At 39.0% G+C, this 14,834-nt stretch overlaps 1 protein-coding gene across 2 annotated transcripts in view; it reads right to left on the reverse strand.

Moving 5' to 3' along the window:
• Positions 1-10,169: 10,169 nt before the first annotated feature.
• The window catches only part of CFAP58 (cilia and flagella associated protein 58), a 129,164-nt gene continuing 124,499 nt past the window's right edge, over positions 10,170-14,834 (reverse strand). Inside the window, exon 18 of one of the 2 annotated variants that reach the window (XM_033183506.1) lies at positions 10,170-10,838. In XM_033183506.1, the coding sequence (XP_033039397.1) occupies positions 10,730-10,838 (109 nt within the window). In that variant the 3' untranslated portion in view covers positions 10,170-10,729. The remainder of the gene's footprint in view (positions 10,839-14,834) is intronic. The other variant, XM_033183515.1, reaches the window with a different exon arrangement.

Consider the following 14,834-nt stretch of genomic DNA (forward strand, 5'->3'; position numbering starts at 1 on the left):
TCTAACTGCAAGGCAGCAGCAAGGCTGGGGGAGGAGCACCCGCCATTGCTGAGGCTTAAGTAAGTAAACAAAGGCCTAGGAAGATTGAACTGGGTGGAGCTCACAGCAGCTCAAGGAGGCCTGCCAGTCTCTGTAGACTCCACCTCTGGGGACAGGGCACAGCTAAAGAACAACAACAACAACAACAACAAGCAGCAGAAACCTCTGCAGACTCAAACGACTCTGTCTGACAGCTTTGAAGAGAGCAGTGGATCTCCCAACACGGAGGTTGAGATCTGAGAACGGACAGACTGCCTGCTCAAGTGGGTTCCTGACCCCTGAGTAGCCTAACTGGAGACATCCTTCACTAGGGGCAGACCGACACCCCATACCTCACACGGTGGAGTACACCCCTGAGAGGAAGCTTCCAAAGCAAGAATCAGACAGGTACACTCGCTGTTCAGCAGTATTCTATCTTCTGCAGCCTCTGCTGCTGACACCCAGGCAAACAGGGTCTGGAGTGGACCTCAAGCAATCTCCAACAGACCTCCAGCTGAGGGTCCTGACTGTTAGAAGGAAAACTAACAAACAGGAAGGACACCCACACCAAAACCCCATCAGTACATCACCATCATCAACGACCAGAGAGGCAGATAAAACCACAAAGGGGGAAAAGCAGGGCAGAAAAGCTAGAAATTCAAAAAATAAGAGCACATCTCCCCCTCCAAAGGAACACAGCTCATCGCCAGCAACAGATCAAAGCTGGACGGAGAATGACTTTGACGAGATGAGAGAAGATGGCTTCAGACATCAAACTTCTCAGAGCTAAAGGAGGAATTACGTACCCAGCGCAAAGAAACTAAAAATCTTGAAAAAAGAGTGGAAGAATTGATAACCAGAATAATTAATGCAGAGAAGGCCATAAATGAACTGACAGAGATGAAAACCATGACACGAGAAATACGTGACAAATGCAAAAGCTTCAGTAACCGACTCGATCAACTGGAAGAAAGAGTATCAGCGATTGAGGATCAAATGAATGAAATGAAGCGAGAAGAGAAGTTGAAAGAAAAAAGAAGAAAAAGAAATGAACAAAGCCTACAAGAAGTATGGGATTATGTAAAAAGACCAAATCTACGTCTGATTGGGGTGCCTGAAAGTGAAGGAGAAAATGGAACCACGTTGGAAAACACTCTTCAGGATATCATCCAGGAGAACTTACCCAACCTAGTAGGGCAGGCCAACATTCAAATTCAGGAAATACAGAGAACACCACAAAGATACTCCTCAAGAAGAGCAACTCCAAGACACATAATTGCCAGATTTACCAAAGTTGAAATGAAGGAAAAAATCTTAAGGGCAGCCAGAGAGAAAGGTTGGGTTACCCACAAAGGGAAGCCCATCAGACTAACAGCAGATCTCTCCCCAGAAACTCTACAAGCCAGAAGAGAGTGGGGGCCAATATTCAACATTCTTAAAGAAAAGAATTTTCAACCCAGAATTTCATATCCAGCCAAACTAAGTTTCATCAGTGAAGGAGAAATAAAATCCTTTACAGATAAGCAAATGCTTAGAGATTTTGTCACCACCAGGCCTGCCTTACAAGAGACCCTGAAGGAAGCACTAAACATGGAAAGGAACAACCAGTACCAGTCATTGCAAAAACATGCCAAAATGTAAAGACCATCGAGGCTAGGAAGAAACTGCATCAACTAACGAGCAAAATATTAACTAACCAGTTAATATCATAATGGCAGGATCAAGTTCACAAATAACAATATTAACCTTAAATGTAAATGGACTAAATGCTCCAATTAAAAGACACAGACTGGCAAACTGGATAAAGAGTCAAGACCCATCAGTCTGCTGTATTCAGGAGACCCATCTCACATGCAGAGACATACATAGGCTCAAAATAAAGGGATGGAGGAAGATCTACCAAGCAAATGGAGAACAAAAAAAAGGAGGGGTTGCAATCCTAGTCTCTGATAAAACAGACTTTAAACCATCAAAGATCAAAAGAGACAAAGAAGGCCATTACATAATGGTAAAGGGATCAATTCAACAGGAAGAGCTAACTATCCTAAATATATATGCACCCAATACAAGAGCACCCAGATTCATAAAGCAAGTCCTTAGAGACGTACAAAGAGACTTAGACTCCCATACAATAATAATGGGAGACTTCAACACCCCACTGTCAACATTAGACAGATCAATGAGACAGAAAGTTAACAAGGATATCCAGGAATTGAACTTATCTCTGCAGCAAGCACCTATAGACATCTACAGAACTCTCCACCCCAAATCAACAGAATATACATTCTTCTCAGCACCACATCACACTTCTTCCAAAATGACCACATAATTGGAAGTAAAGCACTCCTCAGCAAATGTACAAGAACAGAAATTATAAAACTGTCTCTCAGACCACAGTGCAATCAAACTAGAACTCAGGACTAAGAAACTCAATCAAAACCACCCAACTACATGTAAACTGAATAACCTGCTCCTGAATGACTACTGGGTACATAACGAAATGAAGGCAGAAATAAAGAAGTTATTTGAAACCAATGAGAACAAAGATACAACATACCAGAATCTCTGGGAACACATTTAAAGCGTGTAGAGGGAAATTTATAGCACTAAATGCCCACAAGAGAAAGCTGGAAAGATCTAAAATGGACACTCTAACATCACTATTAAAAGAACTAGAGAAGCAAGAGCAAACACATTCAAAAGCTAGCAGAAGGCAAGAAATAACTAAGATCAGAGCAGAACTGAAGGAGATAGAGACACAAAAAACCCTTCAAAAAATCAATGAATCCAGGAGTCGGTTTTTTGAAAAGATCAACAAAATTGATAGACCGCTAGCAAGACTAATAAAGAAGAAAAGAGAGAAGAATCAAATACAGGCAATAAAAAATGATAAAGGGGATATCACCACCAACCCCACAGAAATACAAACTACCATCAGAGAATACTATAAACACCTCTACGCAAATAAACTAGAAAATCTAGAAGAAATGGATGATTTCCTGGACACTTACACTCTCCCAAGACTAAACCAGGAAGAAGCTGAATCCCTGAAAAGACCAACAGCAGGCTATGAAATTAAGGCAATAATTAATAGCCTACCAACCAAAAAAAGTCCAGGACCAGATGGATTCACAGCTGAATTCTACCAGAGGTACAAGGAGGAGCTGGTACCATTCCTTCTGAAACTATTCCAATCAATAGAAAAAGAGGGAATCCTCCCTAACTCATTTTATGAGGCCAACATCATCCTGATACCAAAGCCTGGCAGAGACACAACAAAAAAAGAGAATTTTAGACCAATATCCCTGATGAACATCGATGCAAAAATCCTCAATAAAATACTGGCAAACCAGATCCAGCAGCACATCAAAAAGCTTATCCACCATGATCAAGTGGGCTTCATCCCTGGGATGCAAGGCTGGTTCAACATATGCAAATCAATAAGCGTAATCCAGCATATAAACAGAACCAAAGACAAAAACCACATGATTATCTCAATAGATGCAGAAAAGACCTTTGACAAAATTCAACAGCCCTTCATGCTAAAAACGCTCAATAAATTTGGTGTTGATGGAACGTATCTCAAAATAATAAGAGCTATTTATGACAAACCGACAGCTAATATCATACTGAATGGGCAAAAACTGGAAAAATTCCCTTTGAAAACTGGCACAAGACAGGGATGCCCTCTCTCACCACTCCTATTCAACATAGTGTTGGAAGTTCTGGCTAGGGCAATCAGGCAAGAGAAAAAAATCAAGGGTATTCAGTTAGGAAAAGAAGAAGTCAAATTGTCCCTGTTTGCAGATGACATGATTGTATATTTAGAAAACCCAATTGTCTCAGCCCAAAATCTCCTTAAGCTGATAAGCAACTTCAGCAAAGTCTCAGGATACAAAATCAATGTGCAAAAATCACAAGCATTCTTATACACCAGTGACAGACAAACAGAGAGCTAAATCATGAATGAACTTCCATTCACAATTGCTTCAAAGAGAATAAAATACCTAGGAATCCAACTTACAAGGGATGTAAAGGACCTCTTCAAGGAGAACTACAAACCACTGCTCAGTGAAATCAAAGAGGACACAAATGAATGGAAGAACATTCCATGCTCATGGATAGGAAGAATCAATATCGTGAAAATGGCCATACTGCCCAAGGTGATTTATAGATTCAATGCCATCCCCATTAAGCTACCAATGACTTTCTTCACAGAATTGGAAAAAACTGCTTTAAAGTTCATATGGAACCAAAAAAGAGCCCGCATTGCCAAGACAATCCTAAGTCAAAAGAACAAAGCTGGAAGCATCACGATACCTGACTTCAAATTATACTACAAGGCTACAGTAACCAAAACAGCATGGTTGGTACCAAAACAGAGATATAGACCAATGGAACAGAACAGAGTCCTCAGAAATAATACCACACATCTACAGCCATCTGATCTTTGATAAACCTGAGAAAAACAAGAAATGGGGAAAGGATTCCCTATTTAATAAATGGTGCTGGGAAAGCTGGCTAGCCATAAGTAGAAAGCTGAAACTGGATCCTTTCCTTACTCCTTATATGAAAATTAATTCAAGATGGATTAGAGACTTAAATGTTAGACCTAATACCATAAAAACCCTAGAAGAAAACCTAGGTAGTACCATTCCGGACATAGGCATGGGCAAGGACTTCATGTCTAAAACACCAAAAGCAACGGCAACAAAAGCCAAAATTGACAAATGGGATCTAATTCAACTAAAGAGCTTCTGCACAGCAAAAGAAACTACCATCAGAGTGAATAGGCAACCTACAGAATGGAAGAAAATTTTTGCAATCTACTCATCAGACAAAGGGCTAATATCCAGAATCTACAAAGAACTCAAACAAATTTACAAGAAAAAAACAAACAATCCCATCAAAAAGTGGTCAAAGGATATGAACAGACATTTCTCAAAAGAAGACATGGATACAGCCAACAGACACATGAAAAAATGCTCATCATCACTGGCCATCAGAGAAATGCAAATCAAAACCACAATGAGATACCATCTCACACCAGTTAGAATGGCAATCATTAAAAAGTCCGGAAACAACAGGTGCTGGAGAGGATGTGGAGAAATAGGAACACTTTTACACTGTTGGTGGGATTGTAAACTAGTTCAACCATTATGGAAAACAGTATGGCGATTCCTCAAGGATCTAGAACTAGAATTACCATATGACCCAGCCATCCCATTACTGGGTATATACCCAAAGGATTATATAAATCATGCTGCTATAAAGACACATGCACACGTATGTTTATTGCGGCACTATTCACAATAGCAAAGACTTGGAATCAACCCAAATGTCCATCAGTGACAGACTGGATTAAGAAAATGTGGCACATACACACCATGGGATACTATGCAGCCATAAAAAAGGATGAGTTTGTGTCCTTTGTAGGGACATGGATGCAGCTGGAAACCATCATTCTCAGCAAACTATCACAAGAACAGAAAACCAAACACCATATGTTCTCACTCATAGGTGGGAACTGAGCAATGAGATCACTTGGACTCGGGAAGGGGAACATCACACACTGGGGCCTATCACGGGGAGCGGGGATGGGGGAGGGATTGCATTGGGAGTTATACCTGATGTAAATGACGAGTTGATGGGTGCTCACGAGTTGATGGGTTCAGCACACCAACATGGCACAAGTATACATACGTAACAAACCTGCACATTATGCACATGTACCCTAGAACTTAAAGTATAATAAAAAATAATAATAATTAACAGAAAAAAAAGAAAATGAAAAGGTAAGCCACAGACTGAACAAAAATATTTGCAATACACATATCTGACAAACGTTTTGTATCCAGACTACACAAATAACTTTTACAACCTAATGTGATGATTTTAAAATGGGCTAAATATTTGAAGACACTTCACAAAATAAGATTTACTGATGGCCAAAGCTACGTGAAAAGATCCTCAATATTGTTAGTCATTAGGAAACACAAATATAAACCATAATGAAGTATCACTATATATCCAAAACAATGGCTTAAAAAAGTACTGTCAATACCAATATTGACAAGGATGTGAAGCAACTGGAGACCATACTCATTGTTAGTAGGAATGTAAAAATGGTACAACCAGGCAAACAGTTTGGCAGTTACCAAGTTAAATATACAATTATCCTTTGATCCAGCAATTCCATTCCTTGGTATTTACCCAAGAGAAATGATAATGTATATCCACATAAAAACCCGTATGTGAATGTTCATACCAACGTTATTCAGAATAGCTAAACACTAGAAATAACTTGAATTCCCATCAATGGGTAAAATAAACCAATTGTGTTTTTGCATACAATGGAATATTGCTCCACAATATAAATCAGTGAATTACTGATCACACAACAACATGGATGGATCTTGAAAAACTACCTCCTGAAAATAAAAGTCAGGCACAAAAAAGTACACAGTGTATAATTCCATTCATATAAAATTCTAAGAAAGACAAAACTAATCTATAACAATAAAAAACAGATCCACTGTTGCTTGGGCTGGGTGGTGGCTGGGAATATTGACTTGCCAAGTGGCATAAGGAGCATTTTGGAGGGGTGGTGATTATGGCAGTGGTTACTTGAATGTATGCATTTGTCAAACCTTACCAAGCTATACACTTAAAATAAATGCCTTTTATATGTAGGTTATATATTGATAAAGCTGATTTTTAAAAAGAAAATCTATCTATACATATACATATATATGCATATATACTTATACAGTATATACTTAAAGGTTCAGAAAGATACATTCAAAAGTATAGAACAGCAATATTTCAAAGGTGACGTTAAAAATATTTAATGATGGGAAGCACAAGCACTGACCCATCAGAAGAAATGGTAGGTTTGAACAACTGATACAGCCAACCCGTGTGAATGAGATGAGTGTTAGTCCAGAAAAACAATAGCTATGAGTGGTAGAATTATAGACATCCTTTTTCTTCCTTTTGCTTATCTATATTTGTTAATATTCTGTAACAATAATGTACTTTAAAATAAGAACAAAATCTATTTTTAATTATAAAGAAGAAAAATGGTACCCTGTTGATAATCACATTTTATACTGTTATAAAATTCTAATGAATCTAAAAACCCTAATGGAACTTTTAAATAATAGATATGAGAAATGGTATACTAAAACAGCATTGAATTGGAAGGTAAAAATGGACAATGCTATAAAAATATTTTCTGTCTACCACAAAGAAAATAGCGAGACATATTTTAAAATTATTTTACCATTTTAATATTTTAAAATGCCCTCCCTTTACTCCTGTCCCAACAAGATGTCCATATAATTGATTATGTTTTAAGAGAGAGATCATTTCCTCAAATTGTCCAGGCCCTGAAATGCCATAATGCTCAAAATGCATTATACAGTATGTTCCTATGGGTGTCTTGGTCTAGGTCAAACTTCAGAATCTGTCTGAGCAAGTCAGGAAATCAAATGATAATTATCAGCCCTGGATAAGTTTTTATAGCAAAATTATAGCCCATGACAAGCAGAGGTGTTGCTATCTCTTCCTAGCAAGACTACTACTGCTGTCTCTATGGCTCATCACAGCAACAAACCTTTGCCCTGAGCTATTCTTCAGAGGTAAGCACAATAAAAACCTGGCTATAAGAATAGTCGCTGAGAAGCTATGATCAGCAAATAATGACTAGGGAGTCCCCTTCATCATGTCTCTCTCTATTAACAGAGAAACTGCACCAGCTCCCCATCAGCCCAGCCGGGAGTCAATGGATGGTTTAGCAACAGGACTCCTTTCTAAAATTCTGAAAACCCCAGGGTAAAATTATGCTACTGTACAGTCTCCTAATGTTGCTTTACAATGCAGCTCAAATTTGTGATTTTAAAAGCACCTCAGCCCACTGTGAGTTCACAGTTATCTTTAATGATTTGCAAATCTCGGTGTTTTTTAACAGCTCATTTTTGTGCTGCGGCTACTGTGGTAACACCTGCACCTAAATAGTTATTGCTTATAATACCCTGGGCTGTCAGGACGTGCAGTAAATGAGAGGCAGTGCAGTATCTTTCACCTTTTCTAGCCTAATTCGCTCCTCCTCCATCTGAACACAAGCATACTTATGAGTCTGATAGAGCTGCTATGTCAGCTCCCAAGGCCCTCTTCCCCCTTGGCTCATGGGACATCTGTCATCAGCAGCTGCTGATCATCCTGCTGTTACATGGAGAGACACAGGAAGAAGATGGCAGCCAGAAACCACCAGGCTCTTTCCCTCCTGTGAACAGAGGAAGGCTGAAAGCTCTGACTTTGAAGATGGAGGATCAACTTGTTCCCAGATGGCAACTATAAAAAAAAAATACAGAAGTTTTCATGAGGCAAGCAATGTGACATTTCTACAAGATATTCTATTTATATCACATTACTAAATCCAGCTTCATTTTAGTGTCATTAACCCTTTAAGTGAGGATTAGAATCACCTTTACAGGTGACAAGTATTATGTAACAACTTTTCTTCTCTAATTCCAAAATGTTTGGTATCTTTTAGGTAATAGTAATAATGGCAGATGTTTCTTGAACAATACTATGTGCCTGACATTGTTCTAAGCTTACATGCATTAACTCATTTAATCCTGAAAACAACCTGTTGTTATGATGAGTCAGGATTTGAACCCAGAATCTGTCTCCAGAGTCTTTGCCATTCTGAGATAGATCAAAGATCAGACTCCGTTCCCCTATAGAAGTGAACCTCTTGTGAAGACACCCAAGGACTCGGAATACAGTGGGCTACGACTATGCTTCAAAATGCCTCAGGATAGATGGGAAAATCTCCAGGGTTGTATATGTGTCATAACTGCCTTACCTTACCTGCAAACGTCTTTTGTCTAAGCAAAGTATGGTTGGCTCTGAGGGAAGATATCATCAGCGATTTTCAAAAATGGAAATGGCCCCATTGTGATTTTTTTAGGTTTAAAATGCTCTTGGCAAATTCTCTAGGGTACAGTCCCATCCTCTATATCCCTGTATGGTGCCCAAAGAGTTGATGATCACACCTCTTCAAAACATTATCAGCTACACTGGAGGTTGCTTTCCACCTGTAAGCACTCTCTCACTGGGCCCATTTGGGAGAAGCAGAGGATGACACTGCCCAACTCATTTCCCCCTGAGCTCTTAACCACTTTCACCTCCAACAGTCAGCACCTGTGTTCTCTGTCTGCGGGCTGCCACCAAGCTGCCAAAGCCTGCTTTGCCTGCAGGCAGAGAGAACCAGAGGGGTCCCTCCAGAGCAGTCCTTGGCCAATGACAGACAGCATAGGAGATATACCCCAGCACCTCATTCCTCCTGGAGATAACTCTAAGATGTCTCCAGAGCTCTCCTGCAAGATGAAGCCAAAGTCTCCCATCATGGAACTGGACATAATATTGCATCCTTCTCGGCCTCCTTCCTTTCCCTGTCTTACTTCACCATCCTCTTACTGGTTTTCTTGGGATCACTTCATAATAAATCACTTTCATTGACACCAACATCTCTGGTTTGCTTCTAGAGAACCTCATCTAAGAGTGGAGACTGGCATGTAGTGAACTGAAGGTGACTCAGGACATCCAGAAGGTCCCTCTGAAGTCCCACCTCCACATATGGTCTAAACAAACATCTCAGGTCATTCACACTCTGGCTCTGCACAAGGGAAATCTTGGTCCCTCGGCACAAACAGAATGTTATGATCCATTAACACAGTGCTTATTCATCCCTGAGCTACTCCTCAAAAATTTTTTAAAATACAGAGGTCAAGTTATTGTGAGAGAGATGGCCAGAGTGTCCTCACACGATGTAACTGAATGAAACCTCTTAATGAGAAAACTTTGAATGGATGCCCCAACAATTGTGGCTTCAACAACAAGAAATCACAGTGGATTCAATGGTTCAAAATGCCTGGGAGCCAAACAGATGTCTGTGCTAAATAATTGTGTTCTCAAGTCTGGGAGGAAGATGGAGGCCTAGAAAGGATAGGAGACTAGCACAGATCTCTCATTTCATGGTCTTGATTCCTGTGAATCAAATGCTCTTGTTAAACATCTCTCACAGTAGCTTTAAACTTTAATTACATACTCTACCAAAGCAAGGATCGAAATGTCTACAAAGATTCTTTTTTATTTTTTATGATGAAGTATTTATTAGTGTGTCTCTTTGGAATAGATTTTCCTACTCCAGGCCTGAAAAGAAATTCCACATAGAAATCATTCTCAAAACACTTTTTAAATTCTTGAGAGTTTGTCCTTCTTTCTCATCTCATGCAATGACTTGTTAATGAGGAATAATTAAAATAGATTCTTGTTAATAAGGTGAGAGGGGACGCATTGTATTTCAAAAATACTTTTAAATATAAAACCTTCAAGTACACCAATATCTGTAATAAAGAAATTAAGGTCTAGTACATTTCAATCAATAGGGTAGCAACAAAAGATTTGCTTCATGCAATAGGTCAGCCTAACTGAACACAGAGAATTATGATCTTGTTAATATCTACGTGGACCAGACAAAACACCATCCCTATTATATGTATGTGACTATAATAGTTCTGCATTTCTTTCCATCCTGGATTCTCAGTACCGATTCTATGATCCAAGGACTTTGAGATTCCCCCAAAATGTCCCAGAGCAGATTTCATGAGCTGTTCAACTGGACCCAGCCAGCAGCTTCAGGTTAGAACTTCATCTTGGTTGACCTGAGAGGAAATCCACCCCCAGTAAAACCAGGGCCATTTGGTTTGACCATTAAGAAGGTGTTATCCATGGGTGCTGTGTCCTTGTTTCTGTAAGAGAGGAGGTGAAAGTTAGCTTCCTTAACATCCTTTTTGTCTAAGTTTGACATCTGATAATCCTACGGTGTGCTAGCCACTGAAAACTACTTTGATTACAGCTTCTAGTTTTAGACAAGGTAGTTGTTTAAATCTAATTAGGTGTTCACTGATAAAACATAAAATTAGGGCAAGACAATTAAATGCAAAATATGGTCTCCTAATGTTTATTTAAATATGAACAGAAGACCTCATTATAACCTCAAACACTGTGTATTTGGTGACTTCTGACTTGGAATCATCTTCCTGTTTTATAAAACATTTGTTTAGCTCCAAAGATCAGTCAGAAGAATCTTTTTCTTGGCTCAATTATAATGACTAATTCATCATTTATCAACTTTTATATTACAAAGTTCTGGTATAAATTTATAAATATTTACTACACACAAGGTATCTTCATCAAACTTGGACATTTATAAAACACAAATTTTCCTGTAACCCTAGACAAGCAACCATTATTACTAGAAATAGTTTTAAGATACAAGAAAAGCTGGGGAAGATAAATAAAATAGTATTTTTGGCAATGGATGAAGGGAATTCTGCCCTAAAATCAACAGTGTAACTTCTATATAGATGTCCTTTAAATACACACACACACACACACACACTCATATTCAGGCTTACTGCAGAAGTAACCTAGATCTACACAAGTTATCTATCTTGGGGTCTTAAAGAAACTCCTTTGGAATCCCTGTTAAACAATGAAAATTAAGCAAACTGCTAAGACCAAAACCAATTAGATTGGACAATTATGAATGACTCACCCTAGGGGAACAAACTGTCTTTTGGAAAAGAATCTGGTACTGCAGACTATAGATCAGCCTGGGGATGTGAAGTAGGGTAGTCAGGGGCAGGTGCAGGTGCAGTTTGGGATCACAGTGGGAGCAGAGGGGTGTTTAAGAAAAACAAAAGAAGGTAAAAGGTACAAAATGATAAGAGTTGCTATTTTGTAAAGGGCATATGTGGAGAGAACATCCACAGAGATTATTCTAAATTATTCCATTGGGAGAGAACCTGTAGAGGATTGGTAATCAACCCATCTGTCTCTCAGTAGAATTGATTTCATTGTTGTGAAAAACCATTCTCCATAAATAAGACAAAAGCCTTAGCCTTGAGTGGATCCAGCAAAGCAAATTCTTTCCTGTACTTTGGCAACTTGTCTGGCTCTTGACTGGTGTTAGAGGCGGCAGCACTCCCCTTCCCCCTGCCCTCTCTCGCCTTAAATAACCTGAATTTTCTTTTTCTGAAGGAGTTTAAGCTTAACGCTTCTGGCTTGGTCTAAGCTGACTAATGGGAATACTGTCTCCTTTATATTATCTTTTTAATGTATTTATAGACCATTATAATGACTCCCTCAGCCTTCTTCCTTCCAGTCTATACCATCTCAGCACTTTTGTTCTTGCCTCTTCATATTTTTTTCTTCAGCATCTTTTTTGCTATTATCCTGTGAACTAATCTTTGTCTACCAGTTTAGGAATCCCCAAGTAGATGGAACCACCAATGGAGCCCTAACTAGGTCAGAGTGGCTACTAGTAATAAGTGTGTAAGGACAAGAAGAGGACAGGTAAAGGCAAAGATTCTAGAGCTTTCTAGAACTTTCTAGTACTGCCCAGTTGAACTTTCTGTTATACCCAGCCACTACCACATGTGGCTATTAAGCACTTGAAATGTGACTAGTGAGACTGAGGAACTGATTTCACAGTAATTTGTTTAAATTTAAACGGCCACAAGTGGCACACGGCTGGGCAGCACAGTGCTAATGGATGGGCCCATCAAGAAGGGCTGAGCCAATAGCTGGACAGCTCATGCTCTCTGTGTCCATCAAGCTTTGGGGAAGGAGAGGGAGCAAGATCAGCAGGCAGTAATGTCAAAGAAGACTAGGCCAAACCCCAGGGTCAAGGCAAGAAAATTAATCAGCTCTAGAAAGATAATAAACAGCCAAGCTAGCTGTTTGTAACAGTGTAAACTAGACCATTGGTCTCCAAATGGAGTGTATGAACTTTAGAAAATGAATGAGATGATCCATTGTGGGTAGAAAGAAGATATTATTCAATTACATAACAATTAAAAGAACTAGAGAAGCAAGAACAAACACATTCAAAAGCTAGCAGAAGGCAAGAAATAACTAAGATCAGAGCAGAACTGAAGGAGATAGAGACACAAAAAACCCTTCAAAAAATCAATGAATCCAGGAGCTGGTTTTTTTTGAAAAGATCAACAAAATTGATAGACTGCTAGCAAGACGAATAAAGAAGAAGAGAGAGAAGAATCAAATAGACGCAATAAAAAATGATAAAGGGGAGATCACCACTGACTCCACAGAAATACAAACTACCATCAGAGAATACTATAAACACCTCTACACAAATAAACTAGAAAACCTAGTAGAAATGGATGAATTCCTGGACATATATACCCTCCCAAGACTAAACGAGGAAGAAGTTGAATCCCTGAATAGACCAATAACAGGCTCTGAAATTGAGGCAATAATTAACAGGCTACCAACCAAAAAAGAGTCCAGGACCAGACAGATTCACAGCCAAATTCTACCAGAGGTACAAGGAGGAGCTGGTACCATTACTTCTGAAACTATTCCAATCAATACCAAAAGAGAGAATCTTCCTTAATTTATTTTATGAGACCAGCATCATCCTGATACCAAAGCCTGGCACAGACACAGCAAAAAAAGAGAATTTTAGACCAATATCCCTGATGAACATCGATGCAAAAATCCTCAATAAAATACTGGCAAACCAAATCCAGAAGCACATCAAAATGCTTATCCACCATGATCAAGTGGGCTTCATCCCTGGGATGCAAGGCTGGTTCAACATACGCAAATCAATAAACATAATCCAGCATAAAAACAGAACCAAAGACAAAAACCACATGATCATCTCAATAGATGCAGAAAAGGCCTTTGACAAAATTCAACAACCCTTCGTCCTAAAAACTCTCAATAAATTTGGTATTCATTGAATGTATCTCAAAATAATAAGAGCTATTTATGACAAACCCACAGTCAATATCATACTGAAAGGGCAAAAACTGGAAGCATTCCCTTTGAAAACTGGCACAAGACAGGGATGCCCTCTCTCACCATTCCTATTCAACATAGTGTTGGAAGTTCTGGCCAGGGCAATCAGGCAGGAGAAAGAAATAAAGGGTATTCAGTTAGGAAAAGAGGACGTCAAATTGTCCCTGTTTGCAGGTGACATGATTGTATATTTAGAAAACCCCATCCTCTCAGTCCAAAATCTCCTTAAGCTGATAAGAAACTTCAGCAAAGTCTCAGGATACAAAATCAATGGACAAAAATCACAAGCATTCTTATACACCAATAACAGACAAACAGAGACCCAAACTGTGAGTGAACTCCCATTCACAATTGCTTCAAATATAATAAAATACCTAGGAATCCAACTTACAAGGGATATGAAGGACCTCTTCAAGAAGAATTACAAACCACTGCTCAGTGAAATAAAAGAGGACACAAATGAATGGAAGAACATTCCATGCTCATGGATAGGAAGAATCAATATCGTGAAAATGGTCATACTGCCCAAGGTAATTTACAGATTCAATGCCATCCCCATTAAGCTACCAATGACTTTCTTCACAGAATTGGAAAAAACTACTTTAAAGTTCATATGGAACCAAAAAAGAGTCCGCATTGCCAAGACAATCCTAAGCCAAAAGAACAAAGCTGGAGGTATCATGCTACCTGACTTCAAACTATACTACAAGTCTACAGTAACCGAAACAGCATGGTACTGGTACCAAAACAGAGATATAGACCAATGGAACAGAATAGAGCCCTCAGAAATAATACCACACGTCTACAACCATCTGATCTTTGACAAATCTGACAAAAACAAGAAATGGGGAAAGGATTCCCTATTTAATAAATGGTGCTGGGAAAGCTGGCTAGCCATATGTAGAAAGCTGAAA

The sequence above is a fragment of the Trachypithecus francoisi genome, unplaced genomic scaffold (assembly GCF_009764315.1).
Source record: "Trachypithecus francoisi isolate TF-2019V2 unplaced genomic scaffold, Tfra_2.0 Contig01579, whole genome shotgun sequence".
NCBI classification, from domain to species: domain Eukaryota; kingdom Metazoa; phylum Chordata; class Mammalia; order Primates; family Cercopithecidae; genus Trachypithecus; species Trachypithecus francoisi.